Source organism: Calliphora vicina, chromosome 5, assembly GCF_958450345.1.
Source record: "Calliphora vicina chromosome 5, idCalVici1.1, whole genome shotgun sequence".
Lineage (NCBI taxonomy): Eukaryota > Metazoa > Arthropoda > Insecta > Diptera > Calliphoridae > Calliphora > Calliphora vicina.
In genome coordinates, this window is record NC_088784.1 from 18,959,138 (window position 1) to 18,978,232 (window position 19,095).

At 25.1% G+C, this 19,095-nt stretch overlaps 1 protein-coding gene across 1 annotated transcript in view; it reads left to right on the forward strand.

Moving 5' to 3' along the window:
• The window catches only part of Syngr (synaptogyrin), a 28,612-nt gene extending 9,871 nt beyond the window's left edge, over window positions 1-18,741 (forward strand). The window contains exons 2-5 of the mRNA XM_065511806.1: window positions 14,983-15,214; window positions 15,292-15,431; window positions 18,279-18,453; window positions 18,539-18,741. Coding sequence (XP_065367878.1) covers window positions 14,983-15,214; window positions 15,292-15,431; window positions 18,279-18,453; window positions 18,539-18,591 — 600 coding nt within the window. The 3' untranslated portion in view covers window positions 18,592-18,741. The remainder of the gene's footprint in view (window positions 1-14,982; window positions 15,215-15,291; window positions 15,432-18,278; window positions 18,454-18,538) is intronic.
• Window positions 18,742-19,095: the final 354 nt, after the last annotated feature.

Sequence of the window (19,095 nt, forward strand, 5' to 3'; positions counted from 1 at the left end):
TCGTGTACAATTTGTACACATACGGGGTTAATACACTATTGACACCGAATGGTGTCAAATTGTACACGGATGTGTTCATTTTTTCGCTGGGTGTACAGTCAGATTTTAGCTTCATTTGAAGGTCTTTATAACCTCAGATTTTAGCTTCATTTGAAGGTCTTTATAAAGTTAGATTTTAGCTTAATTTGAAGGTCTTTATAAAGTCAGATTTTAGCTGCATTTAAAGGTCTTTATACAGACAGATTTTAGCTTCATTTGAAGGTCGTTATACAGTCAGATTTCAGCTTCGTTTGAAGGTCTTTATACAGTCAGATTTGAGCTTCATTTGAAGGACTTTATAAAGACAGATTTTAGCTTCATTTGAAGGTCTTTATAAACTCAGATTTTAGCTTCATTTGAAGGTCTTTATAAACTCAGATTTTAGCTTCATTTGAAGATCTTAATACAGTCAGATTTTAGCTGAATTTGAAGGTCTTTATAAACTCAGATTTTAGCTGCACTTAAAGGTCTTTATACAGACAGATTTTAGCTTCATTTGAAGGTCGCTATACAGTCAGATTTCAGCTTCATTTGAAGGTCTTTACACAGTCATATTTGAGCTTCATTTGAAGGTCTTTATAAACTCTGATTTTAGCTTCATTTATAAACTCAGATTTTAGCTTCATTTGAAGGTCTTTATACAGTCAGATTTTAGCTTCATTTGAAGGTCTTTATAAACTCAGATTTTAGTTTCATTTGAAGGTCTGTATAAAGACAGATTTTAGCTTCATTTGAAGGTCTTTATAAACTCAGATGTTAGCTTCATTTGAAGGTCTTTATAAACTCAGATTTTAGCTTCATTTGAAGGTCTTTATAAAGTCAGATTTTAGCTTCATTTGAAGGTCTTTAGAAACTCAGATTTTAGCTTCATTTGAAGGTCTTTATACAGTCAGATTTTAGCTTCATTTGAAGGTCTTTATAAACTCAGATTTTAGCTGCATTTAAAGGTCTTTATACAGACAGAGTTTAGCTTCATTTGAAGGTCGTTATACAATCAGATTTCAGCTTCATTTGAATGTCGTTATACAGTCAGATTTGAGCTTCATTTGAAGGTCTTTATAAAATTAGATTTTAGCTGCATTTAAAGGTCTTTATACAGACAGATTTTAGCTTCATTTGAAGGTCGTTATACAGTCAGACTTCAGCTTCATTTGAAGGTCTTTATAAACTCAGATTTTGGCTTCATTTGAAGGTCTTTATAAAGACAGATTTTAGCTCCATTGAATTTCTTAATATAAACAGAATTTAACTTCAATCTTAGGTGTATATACAGAGAGAGTTTAGCTTCATTTTAAGGTGTTTATACATTCAGATTTTAGATTCAATCGTAGGTCTTTATACAAACAGATTTTAGGTTCTATCCAGGTCTTTATACAGTCAGATTTTAGCTTCCATTCCATTTCTTTATGAAGGTAGATTTTAGCTTCAATTGTAGGCCCAATACTTCAGCTTTATTTGTAGGTCTATTAAAGTCAGATTTAAGCTACAATAGTAGGAGTTTATACAGTAAGATTTTGGCTTCAATAGGAATAAAGTTTATATATTCCTGATGTTTAAAGGCAGCTTACAAAAAAAGTGCCAACTAAAAAAACAGTATTTTTATATTAAACAAATTGTTTCTTTAACAATTTCTGCAACATTTTTGTTAACAGTTTTATTCCTTTAATTTGTCGCATTTCACAAAATTGATCTCTAATATGTGCTTATTACATATTTCATTTTCATTTCCACATCACATCACAGCTCAGCTAAACTTTTTAATCCAACTAAGTATACTCCCCCTTAAACAATGCCAAAACCCCGCCCCCTAAACGTATGAGCACTATTATTTTCATATTGCAAATTACACATTACGTATACGCTAGAGTGACCTTAAAAGAAAAGTATACACAGCAAAAAATTTTATGTATGGATGTAAGTAAAAAAGGTCTAGTATAATAAAATCGTAAAATTTACTATACTTATTTATACCCTTCGATTAAGTATAAGTACAAACTAGAAAACTTAAGGCTATTGCAACCTTGTACAAGTTATACCATATTGTAAAAGCTTGCCTATAAGTATGTTTGTAGTTTTTAGCATTTCTGGTTAGGTTTTTTTTTATTTTTGCTTCTGTTTTTAGCTGTAAATGGGTCAAATCATAAATATTTCATTAGTTTCCAAGGCCACCGATGACCTTCAAGTACAAATACAACATTAAATATATATACACACACACATATACAATAGTTTTTCACACCTGTTAGCATTGTTGTTGTTGCTGTTGATGATGTAGCTGCTGTTGTTGATGATGTTGTTTAAAAGTGTTAGTTTGTTGTTGGTTTTATACTAAACTCTCGTTTAAACTTATATATACATTCATACATATGTATGTTTGTGTTCAGAACGTTTGTACGTGTAAAGCTTTAAAGCAAAGAAGAAAAATCAAATATTATACTGCCATATTTTATAGAACAAATAAAATAAAGTTTTACTACTCATGCCCGGTTTGTAAAGGTTGAACACGAAAATGTTTTCTTTTCATAAATTTGTATTTTATATGAAAAAATTTTATATTTAATCTAATTTATCATGGAACAATAAAAGTGTGTTATTTTCAAAATTTTCCTATAAAATTTAAGTTCCCCGTTTTGAGATTTTCTGTACACATTTTAGGATTTCTAAAAAAATTACTTAAATTCTCAAATTTGTTTAAATAGTGACTTTTAAAAGGTAAATTGTAATTTTATTGCTTGATTTTATGTTCCCCATTTTGGAAATATTAATGTTCCCCATTTGGGGATTTTTTATAAACTTTTTAGGAATTATTTCAAAATAAAATTTTTCTAGTTTATTGCCTAATTTCTCAAAGAACTGTGTTATTTTTAAAATTTTCCTATAAAATATTGAGATCCCCGTTTTGGGATTTTCTATACACATTTTAGGAATTGTTTAAAAATTACTTAAATTCTCAAATTTGTTTAAATAGTGACTTTTGAAATGAAAATTGTAATTTCATTGCTTGATTTTATGTTCCCCATTTTGGGAATTTTCTTAAACAAATTAGGAATTCTTTAAAAAATACTTATCTCTATAAAATATTTCTTAATTTGTTAGTGTCTCTAAGAAAATTAAAATTTTATTTGGTTTAAAATTTTTTAAACAAAAATTAATGTTCCCCATTTGGGGATTTTTTGTAAAGATTTTATGAATTATTTGAAAATAAATTTTTATCTAGTTTATTAACTAATTTCTCCTAGAACAATAAAACTGTATTATTTTCAAAATTTTTCTATAAAATATTAAGTTCCCCATTTTGGGAATTTTCTTAAACAAATTAGGAATTCTTTAAAAAATATTTATCTCTATAAAATTTTGCATAATTTGTTAGTTTCTCTAATAAAATTTGAATTTTATTTGGTTTAAAATTTTTTAAACAATAATTAATGTTCCCGATTTGGGGATTTTTTGTAAAGATTTTAGGAATTATTTAAAAATAAAAATTTTTCTAGTTTATTGCCTAATTTCTCAAAAAACAATAAGACTGTGTTATTTTTAAAATTTTCTTATAAAATTTTGATATCCCCGTTTTCGGATTTTCTATACACATTTTAGGAATTGTTTAAAAATTAATTAAATTCTCAAATTTGTTTAAATAGTGACTTTTAAAAGGTAAATTGTAATTTTATTGCTTGATTTTATGTTCCCCATTTTGGGAATTTTCTTAAACAAATTAGGAATTCTTTAAAAAATATTTATCTCTATAAAATTTTGCATAATTTGTTAGTTTCTCTACGAAAATTTAAATTTTATTTGGTTTAAGATTTTTTAAACAAAAATTAAGGTTCCCCATTTGGGGATTTTTTTGTAAAGATTTTAGGAATTATTTAAAAATAAAAAATTTTCTAGTTTATAGCCTAATTTATCAAAGAACAATAAGACTGTGTTATTTATAAAATGTTCCTATAAAATATTGAGATCCCCGTTTTGGGATTTTCTGTAAACATTTTAGGAATTGTTTAAAAATTAATTAAATTCTCATAAATCTTTATTTGGTGACTTTTAGAAGTTGAATTATAACTTTTTTGATATATTTTCCCATTTCCCATTGTCCCCATTTTGGGAATTCCCTAAGCCAAATTAGGAATTATTCAATAATATCAAATTTTCTATAAAATATGATTTAGTTATTGTAAGAAAATAAAAATTTTTATTTTGTTTTAAATGTTTGTGGGGAAATTTAATGTTCCCCATTTGGGGATTTTATAAAGGCTTTTTGGGAATTCAAAATTTCTCATATATTTATTGTTAAAATTCTTAAATAAACTAAAAATATGTATTTTTTAATTTCAAAAGTGATATTTTAGGTTCCCCATATGGGTATTTTGGGGGATTTTCTAAACACATTTTGGGAATTCTTTAAAATTTGAACTTTAAGCCATAAAATTGGTTAAAATTAAAAATTTGTTATATTTTAAGTCGAATTCGATATTTATTTTTAATTTTTGAGTTCCCCATTTTGGGGATTTTCTGAAAACATTTTAGGAATTCTTTGAAAAACACATATAATAGTCTTAATTCTTAAAATATCTTATATGAGAACTTTTAGAAGTTAGTTGTATGATTGTAGCTAGATTTTATGTTCCCCATTTTGGGAATTCTTTTAGCAAAATTATGATTTCTATAAAAATAAAAATTACTTTAAAATAATTCTTAGTTACACAAATAAAAATAACATTTTATTCACTTAAACATTATTGTGGTGAAATTTTATGTTCCCCAGTTTGGAAATTTTTCTAAAACATTTTAGGAATTCTTAAAACATTAAAATTTTTAGAAATTTATTCATTAAATTCTTAAGTAAACTTGAAATATAAATTTTTGAATTTCAAAATTAATATTTTATGTTCCCCATTTGGGGATTTTCTTGAGTCATTTTCGGAATTCTTTAAAATTTAAACTTAATGTTATACAAATCTTTTAAAATGTTTATTTGTTCTTTTTAGTAATAAAATTCAAGGTTTGTGATTTAGTTTTGATTTCCCCAGTTTGGGAATTTCTTGAATACATTTTAGGAATTCTTTAAAAAATTCAAAATATTTAAAATAATTTATTTGGAATTTTTATAAGTTAAATTAAAATTGTATTGCTTGGTTAAACATTATAGTGGTGAAATTTTATGTTCCCCAGTTTGGGCATTTTTCTAAAACATTTTAGGAATTCTTAAAACACTAAAATGTTTGGGAATTTATTCATTAAATTCTTAAGTAAACTTAAAATAAGCATTTTTTAATTTGAATAGTGATACTTTATGTTCCCCATTTTGGGGATTTTCTTGAGTCATTTTCGGAATTCTTTAAAATTTAAACTTAATGTTATACAAATCTTTTAAAATGATTATTTGTTCTTTTTAGTAATAAAATTCAAGGTTTATGATTTATTTTTGATTTCCCCAGTTTGGGAATTTTCTGTAAACATTTTAGGAATTCGTTAAAAATAAGCTATTAAGGGATTTTTAGAAGTTAAATTAAAATTGTATTGCTTTGTTAAACAACTTTATGGTGAAATTTTATGTTCCCCAGTTTGGGTATTTTTCTAAAACATTTTAGGAATTCTTAAAACAATAATATTTTTAGAAATTTATTCATTAAATTCATAAGTAAACTTGAAATATACATTTTTTAATTTCAAAAGTGATATTTTATGTTCCCCATTTGGGGATTTTCTTGAGACATTTACGGAATTCTTTAAAATTTAAATTTAAGGGCATGAAAATCTTTCAAAATTTTTAATTAATTTTTTTAGTGATAATAGGAATAAAGTTTATATATTCCTGATGTTTAAAGGCAGCTTACAAAAAAAGTGCCAACTAAAAAAACAGTATTTTTATATTAAACAAATTGTTTCTTTAACAATTTCTGCAACATTTTTGTTAACAGTTTTATTCCTTTAATTTGTCGCATTTCACAAAATTGATCTCTAATATGTGCTTATTACATATTTCATTTTCATTTCCACATCACATCACAGCTCAGCTAAACTTTTTAATCCAACTAAGTATACTCCCCCTTAAACAATGCCAAAACCCCGCCCCCTAAACGTATGAGCACTATTATTTTCATATTGCAAATTACACATTACGTATACGCTAGAGTGACCTTAAAAGAAAAGTATACACAGCAAAAAATTTTATGTATGGATGTAAGTAAAAAAGGTCTAGTATAATAAAATCGTAAAATTTACTATACTTATTTATACCCTTCGATTAAGTATAAGTACAAACTAGAAAACTTAAGGCTATTGCAACCTTGTACAAGTTATACCATATTGTAAAAGCTTGCCTATAAGTATGTTTGTAGTTTTTAGCATTTCTGGTTAGGTTTTTTTTTATTTTTGCTTCTGTTTTTAGCTGTAAATGGGTCAAATCATAAATATTTCATTAGTTTCCAAGGCCACCGATGACCTTCAAGTACAAATACAACATTAAATATATATACACACACACATATACAATAGTTTTTCACACCTGTTAGCATTGTTGTTGTTGCTGTTGATGATGTAGCTGCTGTTGTTGATGATGTTGTTTAAAAGTGTTAGTTTGTTGTTGGTTTTATACTAAACTCTCGTTTAAACTTATATATACATTCATACATATGTATGTTTGTGTTCAGAACGTTTGTACGTGTAAAGCTTTAAAGCAAAGAAGAAAAATCAAATATTATACTGCCATATTTTATAGAACAAATAAAATAAAGTTTTACTACTCATGCCCGGTTTGTAAAGGTTGAACACGAAAATGTTTTCTTTTCATAAATTTGTATTTTATATGAAAAAATTTTATATTTAATCTAATTTATCATGGAACAATAAAAGTGTGTTATTTTCAAAATTTTCCTATAAAATTTAAGTTCCCCGTTTTGAGATTTTCTGTACACATTTTAGGATTTCTAAAAAAATTACTTAAATTCTCAAATTTGTTTAAATAGTGACTTTTAAAAGGTAAATTGTAATTTTATTGCTTGATTTTATGTTCCCCATTTTGGAAATATTAATGTTCCCCATTTGGGGATTTTTTATAAACTTTTTAGGAATTATTTCAAAATAAAATTTTTCTAGTTTATTGCCTAATTTCTCAAAGAACTGTGTTATTTTTAAAATTTTCCTATAAAATATTGAGATCCCCGTTTTGGGATTTTCTATACACATTTTAGGAATTGTTTAAAAATTACTTAAATTCTCAAATTTGTTTAAATAGTGACTTTTGAAATGAAAATTGTAATTTCATTGCTTGATTTTATGTTCCCCATTTTGGGAATTTTCTTAAACAAATTAGGAATTCTTTAAAAAATACTTATCTCTATAAAATATTTCTTAATTTGTTAGTGTCTCTAAGAAAATTAAAATTTTATTTGGTTTAAAATTTTTTAAACAAAAATTAATGTTCCCCATTTGGGGATTTTTTGTAAAGATTTTATGAATTATTTGAAAATAAATTTTTATCTAGTTTATTAACTAATTTCTCCTAGAACAATAAAACTGTATTATTTTCAAAATTTTTCTATAAAATATTAAGTTCCCCATTTTGGGAATTTTCTTAAACAAATTAGGAATTCTTTAAAAAATATTTATCTCTATAAAATTTTGCATAATTTGTTAGTTTCTCTAATAAAATTTGAATTTTATTTGGTTTAAAATTTTTTAAACAATAATTAATGTTCCCGATTTGGGGATTTTTTGTAAAGATTTTAGGAATTATTTAAAAATAAAAATTTTTCTAGTTTATTGCCTAATTTCTCAAAAAACAATAAGACTGTGTTATTTTTAAAATTTTCTTATAAAATTTTGATATCCCCGTTTTCGGATTTTCTATACACATTTTAGGAATTGTTTAAAAATTAATTAAATTCTCAAATTTGTTTAAATAGTGACTTTTAAAAGGTAAATTGTAATTTTATTGCTTGATTTTATGTTCCCCATTTTGGGAATTTTCTTAAACAAATTAGGAATTCTTTAAAAAATATTTATCTCTATAAAATTTTGCATAATTTGTTAGTTTCTCTACGAAAATTTAAATTTTATTTGGTTTAAGATTTTTTAAACAAAAATTAAGGTTCCCCATTTGGGGATTTTTTTGTAAAGATTTTAGGAATTATTTAAAAATAAAAAATTTTCTAGTTTATAGCCTAATTTATCAAAGAACAATAAGACTGTGTTATTTATAAAATGTTCCTATAAAATATTGAGATCCCCGTTTTGGGATTTTCTGTAAACATTTTAGGAATTGTTTAAAAATTAATTAAATTCTCATAAATCTTTATTTGGTGACTTTTAGAAGTTGAATTATAACTTTTTTGATATATTTTCCCATTTCCCATTGTCCCCATTTTGGGAATTCCCTAAGCCAAATTAGGAATTATTCAATAATATCAAATTTTCTATAAAATATGATTTAGTTATTGTAAGAAAATAAAAATTTTTATTTTGTTTTAAATGTTTGTGGGGAAATTTAATGTTCCCCATTTGGGGATTTTATAAAGGCTTTTTGGGAATTCAAAATTTCTCATATATTTATTGTTAAAATTCTTAAATAAACTAAAAATATGTATTTTTTAATTTCAAAAGTGATATTTTAGGTTCCCCATATGGGTATTTTGGGGGATTTTCTAAACACATTTTGGGAATTCTTTAAAATTTGAACTTTAAGCCATAAAATTGGTTAAAATTAAAAATTTGTTATATTTTAAGTCGAATTCGATATTTATTTTTAATTTTTGAGTTCCCCATTTTGGGGATTTTCTGAAAACATTTTAGGAATTCTTTGAAAAACACATATAATAGTCTTAATTCTTAAAATATCTTATATGAGAACTTTTAGAAGTTAGTTGTATGATTGTAGCTAGATTTTATGTTCCCCATTTTGGGAATTCTTTTAGCAAAATTATGATTTCTATAAAAATAAAAATTACTTTAAAATAATTCTTAGTTACACAAATAAAAATAACATTTTATTCACTTAAACATTATTGTGGTGAAATTTTATGTTCCCCAGTTTGGAAATTTTTCTAAAACATTTTAGGAATTCTTAAAACATTAAAATTTTTAGAAATTTATTCATTAAATTCTTAAGTAAACTTGAAATATAAATTTTTGAATTTCAAAATTAATATTTTATGTTCCCCATTTGGGGATTTTCTTGAGTCATTTTCGGAATTCTTTAAAATTTAAACTTAATGTTATACAAATCTTTTAAAATGTTTATTTGTTCTTTTTAGTAATAAAATTCAAGGTTTGTGATTTAGTTTTGATTTCCCCAGTTTGGGAATTTCTTGAATACATTTTAGGAATTCTTTAAAAAATTCAAAATATTTAAAATAATTTATTTGGAATTTTTATAAGTTAAATTAAAATTGTATTGCTTGGTTAAACATTATAGTGGTGAAATTTTATGTTCCCCAGTTTGGGCATTTTTCTAAAACATTTTAGGAATTCTTAAAACACTAAAATGTTTGGGAATTTATTCATTAAATTCTTAAGTAAACTTAAAATAAGCATTTTTTAATTTGAATAGTGATACTTTATGTTCCCCATTTTGGGGATTTTCTTGAGTCATTTTCGGAATTCTTTAAAATTTAAACTTAATGTTATACAAATCTTTTAAAATGATTATTTGTTCTTTTTAGTAATAAAATTCAAGGTTTATGATTTATTTTTGATTTCCCCAGTTTGGGAATTTTCTGTAAACATTTTAGGAATTCGTTAAAAATAAGCTATTAAGGGATTTTTAGAAGTTAAATTAAAATTGTATTGCTTTGTTAAACAACTTTATGGTGAAATTTTATGTTCCCCAGTTTGGGTATTTTTCTAAAACATTTTAGGAATTCTTAAAACAATAATATTTTTAGAAATTTATTCATTAAATTCATAAGTAAACTTGAAATATACATTTTTTAATTTCAAAAGTGATATTTTATGTTCCCCATTTGGGGATTTTCTTGAGACATTTACGGAATTCTTTAAAATTTAAATTTAAGGGCATGAAAATCTTTCAAAATTTTTAATTAATTTTTTTAGTGATAATAGTCAAGGTTTATGATTTATTTTTGAGTTCCCCAGTTAGGGAATTTTCAGTGCACATTTTAGGAATTCGTTAAAAATGTCTAAATTTTTAAAATATGCAATTAGGGGATTTTTAGTAGTTAAATTAAAATTGTATTGCTTGGTTTTATTGTCCCCATTTTGGGAATTTTCAGTGCACATTTTAGGAATTCGTTAAAAATGTCTAAATTTTTAAAATATGCAATTAGGGGATTTTTAGTAGTTAAATTAAAATTGTATTGCTTGGTTTTATTGTCCCCATTTTGGGAATTTTATCTGGCACTTTTTGCTTCTTCTAAATAACTTTTCCGTGACCTCCCTTTAATAACTTTATGTTTGCACTTTTCATTTGCTAAGAAATGTTAAAAAGAAATCTGTTTGTATTAATAACAAACCACTACTATTGAATTAATAAAAACAGCAACAGAAAAAACCCAACTATACATTTGTTTAGAATGTCATTTATACATTTCTAACTAAGTACATTTTCAACATTGCATTGAAACGAACTGTTTTGAAAATTATAAATATACCTCCATCACCATTATATAAATATTACCCTGACCTTTATAGGAAATGAAGAAAAAGCAAACATGACAAGGTTTGCTAAAGTAGATTTTGAATATTTTAGCAAATAAAACAAAAATCTGGCTATTTTAATAATTTTTTCTTTTTTTTTTGTAAATTTCCACAATGTTGGCAGTTTAATTATGCAAAGTAATGAATTTAAACAATGTAATAAATGCATTCAAATCAACATAAAAAGTACAAACTATATTTCTAGTTGTAAAATAGTTTAGAAAAAGTACTTTTTATAATGTTTAGTTTGTTACTCATGGTATTACTCATACTAAATATTTATTTTATATACTCTTTACTTAGTTCATATAAGAGTATATATATTTTATCATGTAGTTATTGTCTAAGTATGAGCAAACTTTATTATCTCATCTTGCTAAAAAGGAGCAACAAAAAATATTTGTAAAACAAATACTTTTGTCCTAGTTTTTGTTTTGAATTTTTTTTTCTATTATGTCAATTATTTGTTGGTTTTTTTTTGTCTTTATAAAAAGTTTTTTTATCTGTGTAGGCGTATGATGAATGTTAATGATTTGTTAAAGGAAAATTGCTGTTTTTTATATATTTATTACTGTTTTTTTAAACATAGTTTGCCTTAGGCAACATTTTACTTGGTATTGAAAACTCAAGTAAATTTTAAATGGTTGAAATAGATTTCATGAGAGCTTAAGCATCTTTAACCAAATTCAGGATTTTGTTTATTATTGAAATCAATAATAAACATTTTGGAAATTCTTTTAGAAAAATTAGTAATTCTTTAAAATTTAATAAAATTTCTATAGAATATTTTTTAGTTTGTCCAATAGAAATAAATTTTTATTTATTTAACATTTATATTATCCCCATTTTAGGATGAAATATTGGTAAAATGTTGTTTTAAAAAACATTAATCATTTAAAAATTAAATAAACTTTAGTTAATCCAGGTTTAACCAAACTTGTTTAAAGCTAAATTAAGCTAAACATATACAATTTTATAAACTATTAGTAAAATTTTGTTTCAGGAAGCATAAATATTTTTACAAATAACAAAAATTGAGTTAATCCAGGTTTAGTTAAACTGGCTTAAAGCAAGTTTAACTAATGGTTATGCAATTTTGTAAAATATTACTTAAATTTGGATTCAAAACGGATATATCTTTCAAAAACTAAATAAAATTGAGTTAATCCGGGTTTAGTTAAACTTCTTTAAACTAAGTTTAACTAAAACTAAAACAATTTTTTAAAATAATAATAAAATTGAGTTACAAACAACATTAGTTTTTGAAAAATTAAATAAAATTGAGTTAATCCAGGTTTAGTTAAACTTTTTTAAACCAAGTTTAAATAAAACTAATACAATTTTTTAAAATAACAGTAAAATTAGGTTGCAAACAACATTAGTTTTTGAAAAATTAAAGAAAACAAAGTTAAACTAGGTTTAGTTAAACTGGTTTAAAGCAAGTTTAACTAATAGTTATGGAATTTTGTAAAATATTAGTAGAATTTTTATTCGTAAATTATATATCTTTTAAAAATTAAATGAATTTAAGTTAATCCGGGTTTAGTTAAACTTCTTTAAACTAAGTTTAACTAAAACTGATAAAGTTTTTTAAAATAATAGTAAAATTATGTTTCTAACCTTTTGAAAAATTAAAGAAAACTGAGTTAAACCAGGTTTAGTTAAACTGGTTTAAACTAGTTTAACTAAAACTTATGCAATTGTATTAAATATTAGTGAAATTTTATTTCAAAATTTATAAAGATTTGAAAAATTAAATGATACTAAGTTAATCCAGGTTTAGTTAAACTAAGTTTAACTAATACTGATAGAAAAATTTAAAATATTAGTAAAATTTGGTTTAAAAACAGATTCTTTTTTCTACAAATTAAATAAAATTTAGTTAATCCAGGTTTAGTTAAACTTCTTTATACTAAGCTTAACTAAAACTGATAAAATTGTTTAAAATAATAATAAAATTAGGTTACAAACAACATTAGTTTAAAAAAAATAAAATAAAACTGAGTTAAACCAGGTTTAGTTAAACTGTATACAATTTTAGTGAAATTTTGTTTCAAAATTTATAAATCTTTAAACAAATAATTAATTAATCCAGGTTTAGTTAAACTTCGTTAATCTAAGTTTAACTAATACTGATAAAAAATTTTAAATATTAGTAAAATTAGGATCACGAATACATCATTTTTTTAAACCGGTTTCAGTTAATCTGGTTTAAAGCAAGTTTTAATTAAAATGTTTCATTATAATTCTTTATTTTTATAAAAATTAAACATCCTATTTTTGTCGTATTCTAAAGGTATTCAAAAAAAAAAATTAAATTATTGTGTAATGTTTGTCCTTTTGTTTGTAATTTCTACATTTTTCATTTGCGATCCCATAAAATATATTTATTCTAGATCTTTATATATAGCGATGTCGATATAGCCATGTTCCTCTGTCCATCTGAATGCTGAAATCAACTTTCCGTAGCCCTCAAATAACTTACATAAATGATTCATACATATCCGCTATAGTCCCGGTTCGATTGGTATTAAAATTCGAGAAAATCGGCCAATAAATGGCTGAGATATAAACAATAAACTACGTCTACCTCGATTTTTGACATATTTTTTTTTATATTCGTATAACTAGATTACTAAGTCATTAATATAGAAAATATGGATATCTAATGATAGTTATTTCGAATATCTTTTAGCATAAAATGTCAGAAAAAAATATTAAGAAAATTTGTAAAAAAAAATTTATTATGCAAAAGTGCAATATTTTTGAATAAGGGAGTTTTAAAGTGGCATATTTTTGAATCTAATTGAGATATTGACTTGAAATTTTTTTTTGTAAGACCAAAAATTAACTTATCTAAACAAAAGAAAAATAAGTTCGGAATAAATATTGATCAAATTGTTCCTAATATTTGCAATCCTATTAAAATTTTTTATTTTCGATACAAATTTATTTTAAATTCGTCATTCTAAATAACAAAGTATAAAAAAACTGGTGGGAAGGCAAATTTTAGGCTGAAATTTTGTGTTCCCCATTTTGGGATTTTTTTAAACACATTTTAGGAATTTAAAAAAAAATTCAAATTTTCTCTACTTCATTGCCAAGATTCTTTAGAAACGATACAATTATATTATTTTTAATATTTTGCTATAAAATATTATGTTCCCCGTTTTGTGATTTTCGGTAAACATTTTAGGAATTCGTAGAAACTTAACAATTTACAATATTTTGTAATTTAATATATAAAACGCGAATGTTGGAGAATGTATTGAGTTTTAGTGCGGTATATAAAACTTCCCCATTTTGGGATCCAGTTTTATTACAAATGGGTAGTATAGAAAAGGTAGTGAGTTTTATTAGGTAAAATTGTACTTCCCCATTTTGGGATTTTGTTTAATAGGTTTAGGAATTAAAAAAATTTATACATTATCGCCTAACTTCTTGACGACAACATACATTTTTATTTCTTTTTTGTATATTTTTTGAGTTTTAATTTTTTTTTCGGGGATTTTTCTATTAAATTTTATGAATTTCTGGAAAATTTTACTAAATTCTGTAATTTAATTTAAAATATTCTTAGGATAGAGAAATTATTGAGTTTGATATTGGATTATTTAACTTTTCCAAACTTCAAAATTTTGTTTAGTTTAATTTATAACACGGAATCGATAAATATGAATGGGAAGCACAATATTTTTACGGAATATTGTGCTTCCCATTATGGGATTTTGTTTAAACATTTTAGAAATAAACATAAAATTATGCAAATGGTTATTTTTTATTTAAATGTCCACATTTGTAACTACATAGTTTTAATAATTTTACAGCGTATTGACAGTTTAAATTCCAAATTTCCTTTTATTAGAATTCAGCAATTAGTTTTTTCTACAGTGATCCCTTGCTATGAGCAGCTAATGAAATCCAAGTCAGTTGCTAAATGCCGGACATAAATTTAGGTGTTGCTTTATGCCTAAAAACCTTTTCAATTCGAAATGAGAAGTTGCCTTAAACAAGGTTTGCACTGTTTCTGACATTTTGTATTTCTAGTTATTTACTTATATAAGTATTCATTTATTTTTCTTTTTCTTAACATAATATAACTGTCAGTTATTGTTCTCCCGTTTGCCCCCCCCTCAATTAACATAACTAAACAATGCAAATTTTGTAGCAATAACAACAACAACAAAAAAATCTATTAACATTTTTAATTGTCTCTATTACATGCATGTACTATGTGTTTGTTGGTTGGCACAAATTTCTCATTCTCATTTTGGTTTTGTCTATTTTTAGCTCTTCTCCATTGTTGTCTTCGGTTGCATATCGTCAGAAGGTTATCGCGAAGAAGATGGCAAAGATGTTTGCATATTAAACGATGACAATATGGCCTGTAAATATGGCAACACAGTGGGTGTATTTGGTTTTCTAGCGTCTATGGCCTTTATAGTGGGTGAATTTCTATTTGAACGCATGTCATCGGTGAAAAGTCGGAAACGTTTTGTGATGGCCGATATGGGTTTTTCAGGTATGTATTTTACTTTTACAATTTATGCACTTTATATAGAAACTTATTTATTTTTTTTTTTTTGAAATTTCTTGTAGCATTTTGGGCCTTTATGTATTTTGTGGCCTTTATTTATGTTTGGTCACAGTGGAGTTCTGCTGAAATGCCACCCGGTGGCATTGGTGCCAGTAATATGCAAGCTGCCATTGTATTCTCATTATTTTCCATATTCACTTGGGTAAGTTTAATATCATTTTAAAAGTACCCCGTTTTGGAAAATGAATTAAATTCTCAAAATTTCTTACTTAATGACTTCTAAAAGTTAAATTATAATTTAAGTGTTTGATTTTAAAGTCCCCAGTTTGGGAGTTCTTCCAAAAAAATATACATATTTGATAGTTTGTCAAGAAAAATTAGAATTTTATTTTTTTTTTAACATTTTTATTGTTATTTGAATTTCCCCATTTTGGAATTTTTTTTAAATATTTTAGGAATTTTTTAAAAATAAAAAAGTTTCTTTTTTGTGATTAATTTCACAATGAACCATAAAGTTTTGATATTTTTAATATTTTCCCATAAAATTTTAAGTTCCCCGTTTTGGGATTTTCTGTACATATTTTAGGAATTGTTTAAAAACTAATGAAATTCTTAAAATTTGTTATTTAAAGACTTTTAAAACTTAAATTATGTTTTTTTTTGTTTGATTCTAAGTTCCCCAGTTTGGGAACAAATTAGGAATTCTTAAAAAAATATAAATTTATTTAAAATATTAATAAGTTTGTTTAAAAATATTAAAATTTAATCCCCATTTGGGGATTTTGTATAGACATTTTAGGAATTTATTAAAAATACAAATTTCTCTAGTTTATTTCTTAACTTCTCAAACAACAATCAAATTGCGATATTTTTAATATTTTTTGATAAAATATTAAGTTCCCCGTTGTGGGATTTTCTGTATATTTTTTAGGAATTGTTTAAAAATTAATTAAATTCTTAAAATTTGTTATTTAAAGACTTTTAAAACATAAATTATGATTTTATTGCTAGATTTTATTTTCCCCATTTTGGGAATTTCCTTAATAAAATTAGGAATGCTTAAAAAAATATAAATTTATTTAAAAAATTTGTTAGTTACTTGAAGAATATTAAAATTTTATTTCATTTATAATTTTTAGGCTGAAATTTTGCGTTCCCCTTTTTGGTATTTTTATACCCTTCAGCTTCGTGAGAAGGGTATATATAAGTTTGTCATTCCGTTTGTAATTTCTACATTTTTCATTTCCGACCCTATAAAGTATATATATTCTGGATCCTTATAGATAGCGGAGTCGATTAAGCCATGTCCGTCTGTCTGTCTGTCTGTCTGTCTGTCTGTCTGTCTGTCTGTCTGTCTGTCTGTCTGTCTGTCTGTCTGTCTGTCTGTCTGTCTGTCTGTCTGTCTGTCTGTCTGTCTGTCTGTCTGTCTGTCTGTCTGTCTGTCTGTCTGTCTGTCTGTCTGTCTGTCTGTCTGTCTGTCTGTCTGTCTGTCTGTCTGTCTGTCTGTCTGTCTGTCTGTCTGTCTGTCTGTCTGTCTGTCTGTCTGTCTGTCTGTCTGTCTGTCTGTCTGTCTGTCTGTCTGTCTGTCTGTCTGTCTGTCTGTCTGTCTGTCTGTCTGTCTGTCTGTCTGTCTGTCTGTCTGTCTGTCTGTCTGTCTGTCTGTCTGTCTGTTGAAATCAGTTTTCTGAAGACCCCAGATATCTTCGGGATCCAAATCTTCAATAATTCGGTCAGACATGCTTTCGAGAATTTTGCTATTTAAAATCAGCAAAATCGGTCCACAAATGGCTGAGATATGAGGAAAAAACCAAGACAACCTCTATTTTTGACCTATTTTTTACCTATATCTGGATTACTAAGACATTAATATAGACAATATGGATATCTAATGATAGATATTTCAAAGACATTTGCAACGACGTATATATGACCATAGTAAGTTGGACCTACAATGGGTCAAAATCGGGAAAAAAAATTTTGAACCCGAATTTTTTTTTAAAAAAAAAAAAATTTAAAAAACAAAAAAAAAATTTTAAAATTAAAAAAAAAAAATTTTTAAATTTAAAAAAATAAAAATTTTTAAAATTTAAAAAAAAAAAATTTTAAATTTAAAAAAAAAATAACTAAATTTAAAATAATAATCGAAAAATTTTTTTTTTCAAAAAATTCAAAAAACAACTGGAAAAAAAATTAAATTTTGTTTACCTAAAAGTATTTAAAATTTTGAAGTATAATTTGGTGAAGGGTATATAAGATTCGGCACAGCCGAATATAGCACTCTTACTTGTTTTTAAATATTTTAGGAATTTAAAAAAAATTAAATTTTCTCTATTTTATTGTCAAGTTTTTCAAGAAACTACAAAATTATATTATTTTTAATATTTTCCTATAAGATATTAAGTTCCCCATTTTGGGATTTTCTTAAAAGATTTTCGGAATTCGTAGAAACTTAAAAATATCCAATATTTTGTAAAATAATATATAATACATGAACAATGGAGAATTTTTTGCGGTATATTAAACTTCCCCATTTTGGGATTTTCTTAAAACATTTTAGGAATTCGTAGAAACCTAAAAATTTACATCGTTTTATAATTAATTTTATAATACAAGACTAATTGTGAATGTTTAAAGTTTTAATACGAATTTATTTGCTTTCCCATTTTGGGATTTTACACAAACATTTTAGGAATTATTAAACTTTCAATCATGCTTTTGATTTGAATTCGCTGATATATTTTACATACGAGTTCACAGAGATCACTTTGCTAGATCATTAGCTAGGATCTTTGCTTGGTTCCAAGTCAGATTGAGAGATATACATTTCTTTTTCATCATTCGAATCCAAGAATTCCGGGGCCTACCAGGATCTCTATGGCCCTGTGGATTTCAGTTCAGTGTTTGCCTTTTCAAAATATGACTGTTCCATGTCTGCAGATTTCCTTCCTGGCTACGATCTTAATATAGGTTGAGCTACATCTATAGTAGATACAAAATGTTTGGTTTTTGCTTTATAAAAATTTTGCAATTTTTGTGATCTTAATTCCAGGCTTTATGTGCTTTCTTGGCTTATAAACGTTTCTTAATTGGTGCTGGGGATGAATTTACCTCTGCCTTTGAAAATGATCCTGCCAATGTGGTGCACCAACAGGCCTACAACAGCTATTCCGTGGACAATGATAATGACCAATATAGTGCTTCACCATTCACAGCTCAACAAACAGGTTAAGATTTATTTAAATTAATGGAATTTTCTCAAGATCTGTTAAGAATTTATGTCAAAAATTAATATATAATTTTACTTTGTAGGCATGGAGCAGCAGCAACAACCCAATATGGAATATCAGCAGCCCACCTATTAGATATCAGTTAAATAAAACCTCTCCTAAATAAAACAAGAAAAAATACTCCCAAATTTTTGTAGTTGTTAAACAAAATATCATCACTTGACATACTACACTACTCACTGTTGATATTTCCCAAAAGAAAACAAAACAAAAAAAAAATAAAAATATTTTTGCATCTAAACTTAAATCGGGCGCTCAAGGTAAAGAACATAAAGAACAAAACAAATAAAACATTGTAAACTTGAACAATACAAAACATACACCGAAATGATACATATTTAAAACAACAAAAAAAAGAAAAAAACATAAAGACAAACAACATTTAAAACAAACAACTCACAATAAAACTGTAATAAAACATACATATTAAATAAATATAAAACAAAAGAGAAAAGGATAAATTTACTATATATACAAACATACATACATACATATATACATACACACCTAAAATTATAAATTTAAAAAAAACACCTACAACCAAGAATTAAAAAATAAAAGCTTTGTTTGGATAAAAAA